This window comes from Narcine bancroftii, chromosome 2, assembly GCF_036971445.1.
Source record: "Narcine bancroftii isolate sNarBan1 chromosome 2, sNarBan1.hap1, whole genome shotgun sequence".
NCBI classification, from domain to species: Eukaryota; Metazoa; Chordata; class Chondrichthyes; order Torpediniformes; family Narcinidae; genus Narcine; species Narcine bancroftii.
This window is the reverse complement of record NC_091470.1, coordinates 246,017,153-246,036,037: the sequence shown is the minus strand read 5'-3', so window position 1 is coordinate 246,036,037 and position 18,885 is coordinate 246,017,153. Positions and strand designations below refer to the sequence as shown.

The 18,885-nt window shown below is 40.0% G+C and overlaps 1 protein-coding gene across 24 annotated transcripts in view; it reads left to right on the top strand.

Annotated features, from left to right (window-relative positions):
* LOC138755198 (CLIP-associating protein 2-like) overlaps nt 1-18,885 on the top strand; it is a 378,019-nt gene that overhangs the window by 333,267 nt on the left and 25,867 nt on the right. For all 24 annotated transcript variants that reach the window (XM_069920727.1, XM_069920718.1, XM_069920728.1 and 21 more), the window contains one exon: nt 6,271-6,490. In XM_069920727.1, the coding sequence (XP_069776828.1) occupies nt 6,271-6,490 (220 nt within the window). The remainder of the gene's footprint in view (nt 1-6,270; nt 6,491-18,885) is intronic.

The following is an 18,885-nucleotide window of genomic DNA, read 5'->3' as shown; positions in this document are numbered from 1 at the left end:
CAATAAATTGTACTTAATAGATTTTATTAAACTGGAGGAATGGCTGAGATGCTGCAGTAGAGAATAACACATTGTGTTTTGGTGTGGGGAAATCATCTGAAGTTTCCACTCCTGGCATCTCTGTGTCTTTGAATGTCTGATAAAGAAGGATATACTGATAATGCTATCCATAACAAACTCTCCATATCCCTCTGCCCTTCCCACCCACAAATCTGTCTAAATGACTTTTGAGTGATAATATTGAGTCCATTTCTGTAGTTTTCCCTGGCAGCTCATTCCAAAAACAGACTACCCTCAGTGAAAAAATTGCCCCTGAGATTACTTTTAAACCTCTTCCCTTTCACTTTAAACATCTTGGAAACTTGGGACTATTTTATGCTGGAGTATGAACACTGCAAGACTATAAGAGCCGCATCACACTGAGTGGTGAACATGCTCATTGCGACAGCGTATTTAGACATGACAAGCATCCTGACCGGTACTGATGTAAGTAAAAGTTTGTGCTGTAAACTTACAAGCTTCTCGGAGTGTTCATTAAGACCTCCGATGATACAACTGAGCATTCACTTTATCAATGTCCCTCACCATTTTATAAGCCTCTATAAGATCACCCCTAAACCTCTTTGGTCTAAGGAATAAAGACACAGCCTTTCAAAACTCTCCTTATAACTGAATTACTTCAGTCCTAGCAACATCCTGGTGAATATCCTCTGTACACAGATCATGTGGTCTCACCAATTATCTTGTGCAGGTGAATGATGAGGTGCCAATTTTGTACTCTATGCACTGTAAATGAGGGCCTGCATACCAAGCACCTTCTTTAATACCTTCTCCACCTGAGTTGCCACTTTCAAGGAACTATGCCCTTGGGTTTCTCTGTTATACAACACACTCCAAGGCCCATGTCACTGTATAACAATTCAAGTGACAGGTTAATGACTCTAGCTGCTTGCGAGTAGTCCCAACTCCGTAAATTATAACAACTTCTAAATATGGATATCCCAACTGAATATCACTCTTCAATAATGTGAAATACATTAAAAAAAACTTCTTGGTCTTTGCAATTGAGAAATAAATCTTGGGCTGGAGAGTGGCCAACCAGAAGTTTTAGAGCAGTCATGAGCAATATTATGTTTAAAAATATTTTAATGTATCAGACAATTGAAGAAGATAACAGATAATAACAACAATGTTGAACAACTAAGTCCAGAGTAACATGACCTAATCAAAAACTGAAAACTTTTTCTGAACATGGATGACATTACATCTTTTAAGTCAATGCTGGAAAGTTGTTTTTGTTTTGGAACTTGCTTTAGATTTAAGCATTTAGCATGGTAACAGGCCCTCTGGCCCACAAGCCCGGCCATCCAATTAACCTACATCCCTAGTATATTTTGAAAGGTGGGATGAGACCGAACCACCTGGAGAAAACCCACACAGACACAGGGAGTACATACAACTCCTTACAGACAGAGCTGAATTCGAAGCCAAGTTGCTGGCTCCTTAATAGTGTTGCACTAACCATTACATTAACCGTTGTGCCTCATTATACAAGAAAAAAGCAATTTAATTGGAATAGAAGATAAATAATACTTCCATTATTTAGATATACAATTTCTTTAGCCAAATAATCTATCTCTGCAATATCCTTCTTTATCTTACGCAGGAATTATACTGACACTCTTCAGCACAATTTCATCGTACCTGTATTTAATATGTTGTCATTGCCTGATTCCATTTTCTACCCTGCACGCAGCAAAAGTCCCATGTAAGAACTCTAGAACATCGGAGCAGGTATGAGCCACTCATAACCTCAAGCCTTTTCTACCATTATCTGATCTGCCCTTGGACTCATCTCCTCTTCTGTGACTGTCTCAAAGCTTTCAGTCCTTATTTCAAAAATCTATCTATTTCCTCTAAAAATACCACACAGTCATCCAGTCTCTGCTTGTAAAGATTCACCATACTCAGCAAGAAATTTCCACACTTTTTTAAGATAAAAGCCAGATAAACAGGTATCAGATATCCAGGATGTAGAGGAACATAAAAGGTGAGAACACAGAAAAAGAGGAAATAAATGCCACCTTTAGGGAACGTTTGATGGGAGAGGCCCTTCAAAAGTAGAAGTATAAGGAATTGTTTTAAAGGAATTAGGAAGACAAAGAGGGGTCACAAAAGTCACTGGGCTTCAGAATTAAGGTCACCAAAGGAATTCTATAAATATATCAAGGGCAAAGGAAGAACCAGGTAGAGCTTGTTTCCTCAATCAATATATTTCACAAAACAGACTTTGAAGTTAAAGTATTCAGTGAAGGGTTATGTGAAAATCTAGTGCAGATCTTCAAAAATGAAGAGGAGTTGCTCGATGCCTTAGCAGGCTTAAAGTTGGATTAAGCCCCAGCACCGGGGGGTGGGGGGGGGGGTGGTTTATTCCAGGCTGACAGGAAAGAAAAGGGAGGAGATTGCTGGAGCTTTGTGTGGGATTATTAATTTTTCACTGAGGTACCAGATGGCTGGGGGATTGCAAATGTGTTTCCACTTTTCAAGAAAGGCACCAAGGAAAAGCCTGATAAGTGTAGGCAATTGAGCCTAACCTCAGTGGCAGGGAAGATACTGAGGGTGAGGATTATATTCCCTTGTGAAAACAGGGAGTAATCAGAAGCAGCCAACATGGTTTTGTCAAGGGGAAGATCCTGAAGAGGACACAAATGAGGGCAGGGCTGTGGATGTGATTGATGTGGACTGTTGTGAGGCCTTTGGGAGATTGCTTCAGAAGGTGAGAGCATATGGGATCCAAGGCAAGTAACCATTGGCATCACATAAGGATTGGTTTTGGGACCCTTGAAGTTTGCAATGTACATGAATGATTTGGATGTAGATTTGGGAGGCACGAGTAGTAAGTTTTTGGATAACCTGAAGACTATCTGAGTTGTTGATTGTATGAAACTTGTCTTTGGCTGCAGGGAGAAAATGATGTGTTGGTGAAATTGGCTCAGAGAAAGAGTTTAATACTGATAAATATGAGGTAGTGTATTTTGGGTGCACTAATGAGGCTAGGACATACACTAAGAGTAGAAGGATCCGACTTTGTTGAGGAACAGCGACCTTGGAACAAAAGTTCATATATGTTTTAAGGTGGCAGGAAGACATAGTGGATACTTGCCTTCATTTGTTGGAGCTTTGAATATAGAAATAGGGAGGTTTATGCTACAACATTATAAAACCTTGGTCAGATCTAAGCTGGAGTATTGTGTGCAGTTCTAGCCTGCTGGAGAGGATGCAGAGGACATCTCTCACACTGTAAGGGGTTCAGGTTGACTAATGGTGACCCTTTGTTTTCCTTATGGGTAGGCAGAAGACAATTTTCTGTAATATTATATGTTCAGTTCTATTACATGATAATAAAGGAATCTTCAATGTTGCCTGGGATGGAACAGTTCATTTATGAAGAGATACTAAAGAATTAAGGTCAGTTTTCCCTGATCTGGGGGAGGATGTGATTGCAATATATATAATTATGAAGGGTATTGATAGGGTAGACAGCAAAACACTTTTACCCATATCTCAGAGGTTGATTAAAACCAGAGGGCATGGATTTAGGGTAAGGTGGAAGAGTGTTACAAGGATACGATGAATTCCCTCTTCACCCAAAGTGTGTCAATTTAGTAAATGTGGGTTCTACATAAGTAGTGACATTATTAGTGTGTTCAGTCATTGGTCTAGATGCTCTGTGACCTTATCATTTTGGTTAGTGACAACCTGATTGATAGTGACTTTGTGTGGACAATGTGAGGTGAGAATCAGCAGTAAAATTATTAGTGTGTTCACTATTTGAATATAAGTATTGAAAATTACTGTAGTCAGTGACGGACCCAGATCATGTAATGCACTGCCTGTTAGAATTGTTGACGCTGGATGGCTGACAACATATATGAAGTATCCAGATGAGTGCTTGAAGTGTTTGGGCACAGATAGGCATGAATCATATACAAAGAGATGGGATTACTATGGAAGGGTGTCCACTGCTCTGCATGGACAAGTTGAGCTGAATGGCTTGTTTCCATTTTGTTCAACTCTCTGACTCCTTGACTTAAGTTTTCAATGACTGCTTCCTAATTAAGTATATACCCATATTCAAAAATTTCCCACAACTGCTAAATTCTTAACATCTACCATATCGTAACCCCTTTGAATCTTGTATGCTTCAATAAGATGATACTTCATTCTTCCAAATTCCAAATATAAATCCAATGTCTTTAGCCATGCATTATGATAACCCACTTATCCCAGGAAATAACCTGATGGAATCTCTTCTGCCTCTAATTCTGCCATATTATTACTTAAATTACGGACCATAAACTGTATACAATACTCCAGATATGGCCTCACCAGATCTCTATATAATAGTAACAATATTGCCCTACTTAAAACTCCAATCTTATGACAAGAAAGGGCAATATGTCATTTCCCTTCTTCAGGACTTGTTGCACCTTCCTGCTAACATTTTATAGTTCATACATGAAAGCATCTAGATTCCTCTGACCTTCTGGCCCTCTCATCCATTGGATTGTTCTTACCAAAATGCAAAACCTCAATGGGAGGCCATAATATTATCATTGAATTACTAATCTAGATAGCCAGGAAAATGTCTTGGGGTCCTGGGTTTGAATCCCATCAGAGCAGATTGAATTTGAATTCTGGAATTAAAAAGGCTCATGATGACCATTGGAATCATGATTGATTGTCATAAAGCCCATCTGCTTCACTAATATCCTGAAGAGGAAGAAATTTGCCATAATTGGTAATATGCCTGCACCAAGTACAACTGCCTTTTGAAATAGCCTGAAGTGATTCAGTTGTAATAAACTGCCATAAAAAAAATCAAGAAATCAGATCATCCAGAATTGATACAGCTACTAGAAAAAAGAACAGCTAAAACTGGGACCCTGTAAAGTTCTCCTGACCATCATTTGGGGGGCTTGTTCCATAATTGGGAGAGCTGTCTCTGAGACCAGTCAAGCAACAGCTCGGCATAGTCATACCACCGAATCATAGATAGAGTCAATGTCTCAGACACCATCATCTCCATCCTTGGCTCCGATTTGCCCTACTGATAGGATAAACTCAGCAGATGAACCAGGAATTGTTCTGGGAATCATCAACATTGATTCCCATGAAATCAGGTTTAACTTGGGCAAATAAACCTTCTGATTACCTCCTCCTGCTCCCTCCCCCATCCAACTTGGCTGATGAATCCATCTAGTCCATGTGGAACACTACTTGGAAGAACAAATGGGAGTGGCAAAGGTGGAGATGAACTCTGGGTTTGTGACTTCATTGCCCATTATCAAGAGTGACTCTGTGACACAACTATGGACCAAGCAGATTGTGTGCTAAAAGACATTACTGCTTGATTCGGTGTGCGGCAGGTAATGAGAGACCCAACAAGAGAGAAAAATAAATTTGATCTTGCCCTCACCAGTCTAAGTGTGACAGATGTATCTGTCCACAATGGTATCAGAAAGATTAACCATCACACGATTCATATGGAGATGAAATCATGCTTCACAGTGGAAATTATAATAGAGTTCTTGGTGTCTTATGTCACTACCACCATGCTAAATGGCACATATTATGAAAGATCAAGCAGCTCAGGACTGCATTGATAAGCACTGTGGACCATCAGCGGCAACAGAATTGTACTTCATTGTTATAAGCAATCTCATGGCCTGGCTTATTGCACTCTAGAATCAAAAAAGGGGATCGACCCATGTTCATGAAGAGTTCAGAAGTGCATGTGAAGAACAGCATCAGCCATACCTCAAAATGAGGGATCAACCTTGTGAAGCTACAATGATGGCGAACAACATGCAATAGACAAAGCCAAGTGATCCCTCAACTAACAAATCAGATACAAGCTTTTCAGTCCTTGCTCATCCAGTTATGTACATTTAAACAACTCACTGGAGGAGCAGGTTCCATAACTATCTCCTTTTTCAAACTTGGGGAGCTCCAGCATTTGAGCTGAAAGAACACCTCAATCACTGTACCATTCCCTCACACCAGTTTGGAGTCTCAGACTTGAAATATGTGTTCATCTTTTTGCAATAACACTTCAATCCACAACATTCTAACTGAATTGAGAGGGCAAACAACTGACCTCACAGTTGACAAAAACAAGACACTAATTTTGGGAAAAAGGAAAAAAAAATTAATTTGGTTCTTTAAATCCCTGTTTTACTAATACAAATTTCTGCTGCTGTTCAATAGGTCACTGCTGGAGTTGCTGATGTTAGAGGAAGTGGTCACACCACTGACTTAGGACGAATTGCCCTCGACAATAAAACTTCAATGCTAAACACCGTGTCCCAGCGCAGTAGCTCCCGATCACGTGATTATAATCCCTACAACTGTACAGATAGCACCTCTGTCAATAAATCTGCCTTAAAAGAAGCCATGTTTGATGATGATGCTGAACAATTTCCTGATGGTAAGTGACAGAACCATTTCAAGTGTATGTACCTGTATTTTGGTGGAACATGTTTAACACAATCCCATTATTTCGTGGTTTGCCAAATTATATTCATCTATTATCTTGATTTGCTCATATCATTAATTTTTAAAATGATTTCCTGAGCATTAGGAAGTATTTAAATGTGAACAAAAATGTTTAACCTAAAAAACACACCATATTTGATCTGATTCATTATATAAGCAACAATTTTGTCTTGATCATAAGAAGAATCAGGACTACATCAAGATTCAATTTATTATCATAGAAATAAAACAGTGTCATATTACATGAAATTCCTTTTTTCTTGCTTCAAGGCAGACAGATTTGCCACTGGCAGGAATTGCCTAAGTGCCTCTTGCAGACTTGCAGTCAGAGAGTGAGAAGCAAGTGAGAGCCCCCCCCCCCCCCCCCCCACAAGTCACCAAGTGAGCATAGATTCATCTCCACCGCTTCTGCAGCCCTTGTAGCCACAGAAAGTCCAGTCGAAACTTGTATCAACCCGAGCTCCAGCTCCAATGTGGTCAGGAACTCTTCAGCGCCCTTGGCACCTCTGCATCCCGGTTCTGATACCTGGTACCCCTCCCGCCATTTCAAGCCCGTCTTCAGCAGTCCGCTGCCCGGCGCGAGTCTCCTGACAGCAGTCTCCAGCAGCCCACAACTTCTGCAGGTTCCTTGTCTCGAGTCGTCAGCAGCTTGCTGCATGCACTGGTCCCTCAGCCACAGAGCCCCCTCACTGGTTCGCCACTGTGGATACCATCCCCATGGATCATCTCCTCCGCTTCTCCTTCTCAGACAGGGGTGATCTTCCCGTCCTCTTGTGCATTACTCCAGTTCTTTGCTTCCCCGGAGTCTGCAGCCCCTTTGTGGCTGCTGCCAATTAATAGGTGCCGCCATCTTGGGCACAGACCCGCGGTCGCACAATTTCAAATAAAACCACCATCAGCTCCCTCAACAGGCTGTTCAAAGCCTGTGCGAAGGCAATGGCAGTTGACTGGGCAGTCAATATGTGGTTCATTTTCATGTATGTCACTGTCCTTTACATGGTGGCACAGAATAAATCTGATGCAGTGGACTTTGATATCTTTTAAAATATGAAACTAATTGATAAATTTTTGGCTGCCCTATCTGGCATCTTTACATTTTGTCTCTATTTATAAATAAGATGTAATAAATTGATATAATGTCACCATCTCCCAAGACAATTATTCTGGCATGATTTGTCATAAATGTTAATGTTTTATTTTGGAGGGAAACATAATGAGTTTAATTTTCACCTGTGTCATTTTAACATTTGGTTCCTCTTGGACCCTTTAATTACTCAAGTCTCTGAGCCAATCAAGGAAAATGAATAAATCTAGTCCCTGTAATCAGTTGCCATTGTAGAAGTAGCCTGTGGAATTTGATTTGACAAATTATTCTGTCAGTGAATATTGTCATGCAGACCCGTAAATACTTTTGTGATCACATTGGTTTGGAAAATTGCTACATCTGCACTGCATTCTGACACCATACAGTAGTGGAAAACTACTTTCTACAGATCATACAAAATATTTAGATCATAGATTTGCATAGCATGGAACCCCAACTCATACATGTTGACCAGAGAGCATTCTTTTATATTATTCCCATCTCTTAACAATTGGTTCATAGCTTTCCACACTTAAGCAATTCAAGTGTTCATCCAGACACATCTGTCAGCAACTCTACTTCAACTGCTTTCTCAGGTGATGCACTCCAGGTACACTTTTCACATCCCCTCTTCTTTCTTACTAGAAATCTCTGCTCTCCAGTTTATTTTTCTCTGAATTGGGGAAAAGTTTGCTGCAAATTCTCAAGAGATTGCAGGTGCTGGAATCTGAAGCTAAAAGGCTAGCTGCTGGAGGAGTTCATCGGGTTAAGCAACATCAGTGTAAGTAAAAGAATGGTCAATCTTATGGCCCAAAATGGGGACCATTTTTCTCCCCACTGCTGCTTGACCTGCCAAGTTCCTCTAGCAGATAATTAGCAAAAATTTTCTGAAGTTTACTCCAGTCAATAATTGTAAATACCCCACCCCAACTTCCACACCAAGGAGAACAGACCGAGCTTCTCCAGTTCTTCATCCCAGGCAACATCCTGATAAATCTCCTCTGCACGTTCTCCAGTGCAGTTATATTGTTTTGATAGCATGGTGATCAGAACTGCACGCAGTATTCCAGCTGAGGTCTGATCAAATTTTATAGGATTGGAGCATAACCTCCCGACATCTGCTTTAATGCCTTGACTAATGAAAGCCAGTGTTCACTAAATAATCCTAACCATATTGCCTATATTGCCACCTTCAAACATCTGTAGACTTAAACTCAAAGGTCCTTCTGTTCCTCAATACTCCCTATCAATAATAGTGTATATCCTGGTCTCATTGTTGCTCCAAAAATACATAATTTTACATCTGTCTGGATCAAACCCCATCTGCAGTTTGCAGCCCATTTCACCAGCACATCTCTCTTCAGCATAAATCTACCTTCCACACTCTCAAAGCCTCTGCCAGTCTTCTTGCCTTTCACATCCACATTGAAGTTGTTCATGCAAACAGCAAGAGCCCAGCGCCAATCTTTGTGGGACACCACTAGTCATAAACATCCAATTGTAAAAACAACCCTCCACCAACTTTCAACTTTGCATTTATTGTTGCATTGGCTGAAAAGGTTTGAATTTTATGCTATCTAGCAAGACTATCCATACAGCTAAATAAAACATTGTACAAGGAGTAGAATTACAGTTAGATATCAGTTTGGATGGAGTAAGGGCAACATTATTTCACTGGTATGTTTGTTCACTCGTGATAGTAGCAGAAAAGAAACTGTCCTTGAATCTAGTGGTGTGTGATTTTATACACTTGAATCTTCTTGATAGGAGGATGAAGAAGAGAGAATGGCTGTGGTGAGATGAGTCATTTTGTTTGTTGATTTTTTCCCTAGGTTTCAGGGTGTGTAGTTGTTGGAGGGAAGGTAGGTTTGTATTGTGGTCTGAGCTGTGTTCACAATTCTCTGCATTTTTTTGCATTCTGGGGCAGAGTACTTCCCATACCATGTGGTGATGCATCCTGACAGGATACAGTCAGTGGTGCATCTCAAGAAGTTGTTGAGGAATGCCAGGACATGCCAAATTAACTCAGGCTTCTGAGGAAATAGAAGCATTGGTGCACCTTCTTGGCCATTGCACTTGCATGATTGGTCCAGGGCAGGTCATTGCAGATGTTCACTCCTCGGAACTTAAATCTATCTACTTTCTCCATCTCAATGCCATTGATATGGGAAGTGACTGCTACTCCTCTTCCTGAAATCTTTGACGAGTATTTATTCTTGTTGATATTGAGGGAGAGGCTATGATCCTAACACCAGACACAAGAGTCCTTATCTCCTTTCTGTATTCCATTGATGTTTGAGATCTGGCCTGCAACGGTGGTGTCATTGCAAAATTATCAGTGGTGTTGGAGTGGTATTTGGCATTGCAGTCATCATGGGTTTCTTACAGCAAATAGAAACTTTAGCCTATTACAGAGAGAGGTTAAGAGTGTTTGTGAATTACACACCAACCCGTCTACACAGGTTCTCAGGACACATCCAGGGACTCTGTCTGGACTAATAGATTTCCTCAGCTTCACTCTCAAGAACGCTGATCTGATATCTGTAACAGTGCATGCAGTTGCAGGTGCACGAACAATTATTGTGGAGGGATCCGCTGACTCACTGGCCTCCTGTTCAAGGCAAGAGTAGAATGCATTGAGCTCATTGGGAAGGCATTTCAGGCCAGTTTCACTTTGTAGGACAAGATAGAATTCATGCCCTGCCTCAGTCATTAGGTGTCTGAGGTTTGCCTGGTACTCAAACTCAATTTAGTACTGACTCTTGGTGTCTCTAATGGCTTTGCAGAGGGCACACCTAGGTTTCATGATTCCTTGACTTGAATGCTTCAAATATGGACTTCACTAATGAGAGGACCTCTCAGTTCAGCCATGGTTTCTGGTTTAGGAGTACACTGATTGTCCTCTTTGGCACAGAGACCTCCACATACTTGCTGATGAAAGCAGTGATGGCAGTATAAAACTCATTGAGCTTGGTTGCTGAAGCCTTGAACATGACCAAACCACTGACTCAAAGCAGTCATTTTGGATATCATCTGTTTCCTCAGGCCAGTGATTTCCAGCTCTTACCACTGCATGCTTTTGTTGCTGCTTCTGTTTTGTTGCAGGTAGGAGAAGCACAGCCAGATGGTCTGTTTTGGCAAAATACAGATGTGGGTTGGAGCGACAAGTATGGTGCTATAGCAGTTGTCGAACTTATTAGGGCCTCAAGTAGGGCAGGAGACATGCTGGTGTTATATGGCCTGTTTCCGCGCTGTAAACTGTTATATGGTTGTATGGTTAATATTTATCCATAACATAAATAATAAAAACTATGACACAAAAGTAAACCAGTTTTTATATATTTTCTACCCCCCTCCCTCCCAAAAAAGTAGGAAAAAAAAAAGAAAAAGCCTGTCTAATAAACCTATATCTTTTAATTAATTAATTGCAGTTTACATAACAATCCTAAACCATAACTAATTAGGGTGGGATGGATGGGGGCATAGTGGATGCTGCAGGTAAAGTCATAGCAATAAAATCCATGTAGGGTTTCCAAATCTTATCAAATTTTTGTGGTTGATTTTGTAAATTATACGTTATTCTCTCTAATGGTATGCAAATTAATAATTCCATTCGCCATCTCAACCACACAGTATCACCAGATTTCCATGTTACAGCTATAGATTTCTTTGCTATTGCTACACTTTAAAAACTTCTTTTGATAAATATCTAACTTCAATTGGGAAATATCTCCCAATAAAAATACTCCAGGATCCTTCAAAATTTGCATCTTCAAAACTCGTCCCAATAAAATACTTAACTCCTTCCAAAACTTATCTACTTTTTCACATTGCCAGACTGCATGCAAGAAAGATCCTACTTCTTTAATACATCTAAAACATTGATCAGAACAATTCAAATGAAGTGCATGCAATTTAAATGGAGCATAATAAATTTTAAAACCTGCAAAAAGTTTATTATTAATCTTCTGCAGGGGCTGCATGGTTATCCTTGGGATGCCACAGTTAGCGTAGTGATCTGCTCAACACTGTTACAGCGCCAGCAATCGGGACCAGGGTTGAAATCCCATGCTGTCTGCAAGGAGTTTGTTCGTTCGTTCTTCTGGTGTCTGTGTGGGTTTTCCTCAGGGGCTTCAGTTTCCTTCCGCTGTTCAAAATGTACTGGGGATTATAGGTCAGTTGGGTATAATTGAGCAGCACGGGCTTGTGGGCCAAAAGAGCCTGTTACTGTGTTGTATGTCTAAAAAAAATCCTTTCAAATGACGTTCAATACCTGTCACTTGTTTATGCACCTTTATAGGTGAGTATATCAATATTCTCATCTCGATGATGAAACACCGCTTTCTTTGTTCAATTCTTCAGTGAAATTGCTGTCCTTTGTTGAAAATATCCTTAATTCTGTACAGCTGCAGAATGTATCCCTTGAATTAAACTCCCAGACTGGAATGGCATTTTTAAGCTGAAGAAAATTAATACTGGAAAATCATCAACGGCAAAGCAGAGTTGGTTGTCAAATAAAGTTTCTGTTTGAACAACATATGTTGACCTCAATAGAGAAGCACCTGGTGTGATACTTGCCCTCCCTGGGACAAATGTGACATGATTAAGTCTTAGTTAGTGCTGCATTTGGAATCTATGCTTATTTCTTAAAAAAAATACCCCAATGTTTAATGTTTTGTGAACTAATTAGGTTCAGTTCATAAAGAGGATGTACAGTAAAACCCCTGGTTTCCAGAATTCAAGCAACCAACAGCCTCAAGCAAACAACAGCCTCAAGCAAACAGCAATAAAAATCTAGGAAAATACATTTTAAAAATTCAAATAAATAACAACAAAATAATAGGTAAAAAATATATATGTTTAAAATTAAATGTTATCTGAGGTAACAAATTAGGTTTTGGTGAAGATGGGAGCAAATATTCAACCAGCGGAGTATCTTGGTCATGCTTTGCTTGTAGCAGATGTTTGAATGAAGATATGTTTGAATAAAATGTTATCACCTAGGATGAAGACCTAGTTGATGCCATTTGCTTTTGGGGTGACTCTCTTAGAGAGTCCCCTTATCCCTGCTTAGTAAGAGTTGCCCTGGATAAGGTCAGAGGCCTTATCCGTGAACTTGGATGGGGGTGGGGGGGGGGGTGGATTAATTATCTATAATGCTATTTATCTTTTGAGCAGCTCTGTGGAGGAGAAAGAACTTACAGATGCAGCAACGGTTTAATGTTTTCAAAGAATGTGACTGAAAATATATTAAAATGCTTTAAGGTTTATATATTCATGCAAGTGAAGTTTCTTCAGTGTAATTACAGTTTAGCATTTTTGTCTTTTAACCTGTTTATTCTTAATGCAGGTATATTAGTTAGCCATTGTAAGAATAAGTCTCAAGCAACCGGAAAATACACTTATCCAGCATCTACCAATCCCCAGGGGTACCAGACACCAGAAGTTTTAGTATATATACATTTGAGGGGGCAGTTTAGGTACATTGAGTTGCAGTGCAACATTGATAAACATATTTTAAAAGTTGTATTAAGCTTTGTGAACAAATATGGTCATACAGAATAATTGACTGAAACCTGAAGCTATTTAATTTCTTGTTTAAAATAACTCGTGTTTAATAAAGTTCACAGACATACGAGAGAAACTCAGCGGGTCACCCAGTAAGTAAAAGGTAGTTGACATTTCAGGACTTTATCAGCCATGTTGAATATCAGGCAGATTAGATGCCTGAATAAAAAGGTGGGGTGAGAGGGGAAGGGGAGTTGCATAGGTTAACAGGCACGAAGTGATAGATGTTTACAAGTAGAAGGGTAGAAGAGAAAGCTGGAAAGTGGAGGGGAAATGACAAAGGGAAAGAGGGTTAAGGAGGATAGCTCTTTGATAGGAGAAGGGTGTGGGAAGCTAGAGGAAGGCACATGGAGGGATAGAGATAAAGGAGCAAGGTTGTTTACCTCATGTTTATTATAAACTTTCAGACCTTGGATTTCAAGAATCATTTTCTATTTTCTGATTTTTCCATATTTTCATTTTTATATCAAAGTGAAAAGATGAATCCACTTGAGAAGTGTGATGATGATGTTTGGACTTGTTTTTTGATGTCTTAATATTGCAGTAGAATGCTATTAATGATTACTGAGCATCTAGAACTGGTCACAACATCATAGAATTTTACATTGCAGAAACATGCCAATCAACCCAACTAACCAAACCATTTCTATTTGCACGTTTTGCTCAAATCCCTCTAAGCCATTCATATTCATGACCTTATCTAAATGCCTTTTAAAAACATTACAATTGCACCCACCCACCACCCTCTGTGTGAAGGTGTCCCTCATGTCTCTTTTAAATCTCCCCCCCTCCCCCCCCCCCCAAACCTTGATTCCAGGACATCCAGTTTTAGACTCCCTTACCCTGGCAAAAGCCTATGATTGTTTATCTTGAGCATCCTCTCTTAAGTTTATGAACCTCTATAATGTTCTCCCCACCCCCCTCTCTCAGCCTCCTATTCCCCTGAGAGAAAAGTCCCAGCCTATCCATCCTCTCTTTATAGTCCTAGTAAAATACTTGTGCATCTTTTCTGTGCAATTGTAACATAACATCCATGCTCCTGCACTCAGTACCCTGACCAATAAAGGCAACCACACCAAACATTTTCACTACCCTGTCTACCTGTATCACTACTTTCCTGGAACTGTGCACAAGTTCCCTAAATCTCTCTATATTACAACACTCCCTGGGGCCATACCATTCACTATACAAGTGTTGTCCTGGTTTAATCAACCAAAATGCTACACCATGCACTTGTCCAAGTTAAATTCCATCTGCTATTCCTTGTCCCACTTTCCAAGTTCATCAAGATTATTTTGTAATTCATGTAACACTGTCTATAATACCACTAATTTTGGTATCATTATAAATGTAGTAACCATGCTAATTACCGTTAGTTTCAAATAGTTAATATCAATGAGAAACAACAGTGAACCTAGTACTGATCTCTGCGACACACCACTGTCACAGGCCTCCACTGTGAGTAACAATCCTCCACCACCATCCACAGACTCCCACCACGTAGCCAATTCTGTATCCAATTGGTCAGCTTTCCTTGGATCCCATCTAATTTAGTATTCTGGACCAACCTATCTGTCCCTCAGAACCTCCTCCAGTAACTTTCCCACCACAGCCTGTCATTCTTTGCCCTGTCTGAGCAGACTTTTTTAAAAAAGACACATTAGTCACCTTTCAATCTTCCAACACATCACCTGTGCCAAACAGTGATGCAAGTATCTCTGCCAGTTCTGCATTTTCTTCCCTCGCTTCCCACACTGATCTAGGATACATCCTGATTAGACCCCAGGGATTTATCTACCTGTACATGTTTTAAGACCTCCAGTACCTCTTCTGTAACGTAGACTCTCCTCAAGACATCAATAAGTTTCCTAGTCTCCATGGCTTTTTCCACAGTAAATATAGATGAACAATATTTGTTTATGATCTCAACCTTTCGATCCCATCCAAGCCCTTTGCAAGGTGTGAGTACCAGTCACAAGAAGTTGAAATTACTTCGTATTATGATCACATGATTAGTACAGCTGCTTATTTGTTCCTTTAATTGCTACTGACTAATTAAGAGCCTATGTAGAATATAACCCCTTTAAAATAATTATGCCCTTATTTATGCTTCACCCTAATCAAAAATGCAATAGTCCACTCTCTTTTTTTCCCCTTTGAACATTTAGCTGCCTGTCAGTCACTCTCTCAGCCATGCTTCTGTTATTTTAATTTCCAGATAGAGCATGGTAATAGGTACTTGTAACCCCTGAGCCCATGCCGCCCAATTACACCCATGTGACCAAGTAACCTACCAACACCTATACCTATGACTTTCATACCCGTCCCATGTATCTAATTGTACCCTGAGTTCTTACTCCTTGTTTGTCAGACTAATGCATGAAAATAAATGCAGTTAAGTCCGTCAGACTTTCTGCACTCTCTGACACATCTTTGCTTGTTCCTGTTTACCAGATGTGCTCACTTTAACATCCAAATGAATCATAACTTGCTTATTTGCTGAGTCCCACCCCTCAACAAACTAGTTTAAACCCACCCAAGTAGCACCAGCAAAATTCCCTGCTAGGGTTCTGGTGTCTCCTGGTCAGATGCAACTGTCCCTCAAGTACAGGTCCCCCTTCCTTGAAGAGAGCCAAGAATCTGAAGCCCTCAGTACTGCACCAGCCCTTTAGCCACACACTTAACTGTGCTCTTCCAAATCTTCTCTAGCATGTGACACAGGGAGTAATCCAAAGATCCTGTCTTTTTACTTACCACCTAAATGCCTAAATTCTCTTTAAATAACCTCATCTCTCTTCCTGCCTATGTCATTGTTCATAATAAAGAACATGGCCTCTGTCTGCTAACCTTCCCCTTTCATAATGTCTGAGCCCATTCCAAAATATCTTGGCCTTGGCACCAGGGAGGCAACACACTGTCCTGAAGTCTCACTCGTAGCCGCAGAAACACCTGTCTGTGCCCTTGTCTGAAGAATCCTCTATCACTATTGGCCTGCTCTTTTTACAGCAGAATCAACTGTCGTTCCACTGAACTGGCTGCTGCAGCTATTTTCCTCAGAGGCTATTCCTTCTCCCCCATCCCAACCCCCAACAGCACCCAAAATTGTCACTTGTTTGAGAGGGGGGTAGCCACATTGGACTTGTGCTATATTTAATTCCTCTCGAGCTGGTCACTTATCTACCTGCATGAACCTTTTATTTACCTCACTAAAACTTGTAGCAATGGCCCTCTCTGCTTCATAAATGTTCCTCAGTGTTTCCAATCTGACAGGAGGTGCAGCCAGACACACTTCCTGCAGACATAATCATCAGGGATTTGTAACTTGTGCCTGATTTCTTACGTCTGACAAGAGGGTCATACCATTACACTGACTGCCATCACAGTCCTATGGGGAGGGAAAACTGGCTGACCTAGGAAAAGAGAGGGAAAAAATTACCTTGCCTTCGCTTTCCTGTTGCTCACCTTCTTTACTGAAGTCCAGTGCTTACCAAAGCCCACATTTAAACAACCTGAGAGCAGTCCTTCCCAAACAGCTGCTCCAAAATGGCTATGCCACAAGAGCCTTTATGTCTTTTATTTGCACCTGTATAGGGCACTTTTCAAACTTTCCCATGTTGCTACTTCAGCTTCTCAGGACAGTGCCTGCTGGAACTAACAGAAAGAAGGATGTCAGAAAGATTTGATTGATATCATAAGTTGATTATCTCAAAGTTTGCTCATATTGTGTGCTACCTTTGTGTTTATTTGTGAGAGAAAGTGATTTTACTGCTTGAGTGGATTTGTTTATGCTTTGGACAAATTGGGGATATATATTTAGGAATTTAATGTTTCGATCGATTGGCATCATGAATGCAAAGCAAAACACTGGGGTTTGTTGTAAATTTACAAAAATCTAGTCCTGTATAGATTTATCACAAGGTCAAAAACAAATTAAAATTTGATCTGCTTGTGTTGATATATTAGCACCACAAACATTGAAACAGGTTATGTTGGCTAAACATTTTGTTCAGCAGATGCAGTTTGTAAAAGGTGACAGTAGCATGAGTAAATCAATTCTATGTCTTTGTGTAGTTCAAAACTCCTGAAAGAATTTGTTGTAAGTTTTTACATTTGAGAAAAGCAAGAAGGAATGTTGATTGTAGAATCATCAATGTTTGGTTCATTTGTAACTCTTCTTGGAAACCTGTGCCTGCTTGAAGCAAGAACTTGTTTTCATTCAGGCAATGGCTGACGGGTGGAAAGTAATAGTCTCAGGAGATTGTCTGATTACCTACCATTGACATCCAGCAGCATTATTAACACCAAGTCCCACCCAATCCATTAACATCCAAGGAATAACTAGCTTCTGGGCATTAAATATTAATACTATGTCTACAAAAGTGGGTTAGTGATTGGATATCTTTAACAGCAGTCCAAAATCCCAGCCCAGATGAGGCCAGCTCCAGCAGTACTAAATAAGTTTAACATCATCCAAGAATTATCCATTTTATTGGCAGCAAATCCACTCCCGCAACTATTTACACCCCCCACCACACCATTCGTGCATTATTTTTGTCACACACGTGTACCATCTTCAAACCCACGCCAGAACACATGGCTACTCCAGAAGCACATCACAAATCGACAAGAAGAATAAGGGCAGCAGGGAAATAAGACACTTGTTCAAGTCAAATGACATTCTTATTTGAAAATATTTTTTCAAAAGTTCATCACTGCTGGGTATAAATTCTGGGACAGTCTATCCTTTAGGTGTACATTTCCCAGAAGGACTATGTAATTCAAAATGGCAGCTCAGCACCACAAGACATCCATGATCGATTTATCTTGAAAGGAAATTAAATAAAATTTAAGGGCTGGATTGTCTCATCAATGTCATGCTGTTCTGAGGCAATCTTTTACATTCAGCTTCAGGCATCAAGTTAGCCTAGATATATGTAAACGCATTATAGGCATGGGATTTATTGAGTGATAGATTGTCCTCCATTTTTCATTGCACTTTGTCTCCGGACTCCATGTGAAATCTTATTTTCTGCAGCCAAACAGATATTTTAATTTTTTAAAAATTTCTAATAGTGCTGGGGGCTCTGGGAGCTCATGAAAGTGGATTGTTGTTTTTCCTTTCAGCGTCGGCATAAAAGGCATTGAGCTCATCCAGAAGAGATTTAGTGCAGTTCATGATTCTATCTCATTCCGCCTGATAAGATGTGATAGAAGCAAGCCTTGCCACAACTTCTGAGCATCTGTTTAGGACTCCAGCTTGGTCCGGAATAGTCTCTTTGCATTGGTAATGGCCTACCAAAGGTTGTACAGTACAACTCCAATTATCCGAAATTGGGTTATCCAAAATTGTCATCTGTTTGGCTCCGAAAATGTTTTTGGGTAATTGAGGATTTCAGAAAAATCAGAAATTCTCATTTATCTGAAAAATCTTGAACCCGAAATAATGTCATTTCGCCTCTGAAAATGTTCAGATAAATGAGGATATCCAAAGCAATCAGAAATCTTTAGTTATTCAAAACTTTTTCAGAGCCGAGCTGACATCACAGGTTGAAAAAAGTTTGGAAAAACCTATGAGTTGAATTTCGAGTTTTTATTGTTGGATTTATCTTATTTTGTTCACGTTTTTTTGGTGAGAATTAAGTATTATTTCATGTTTTTAAAAAAATGACCAGTTA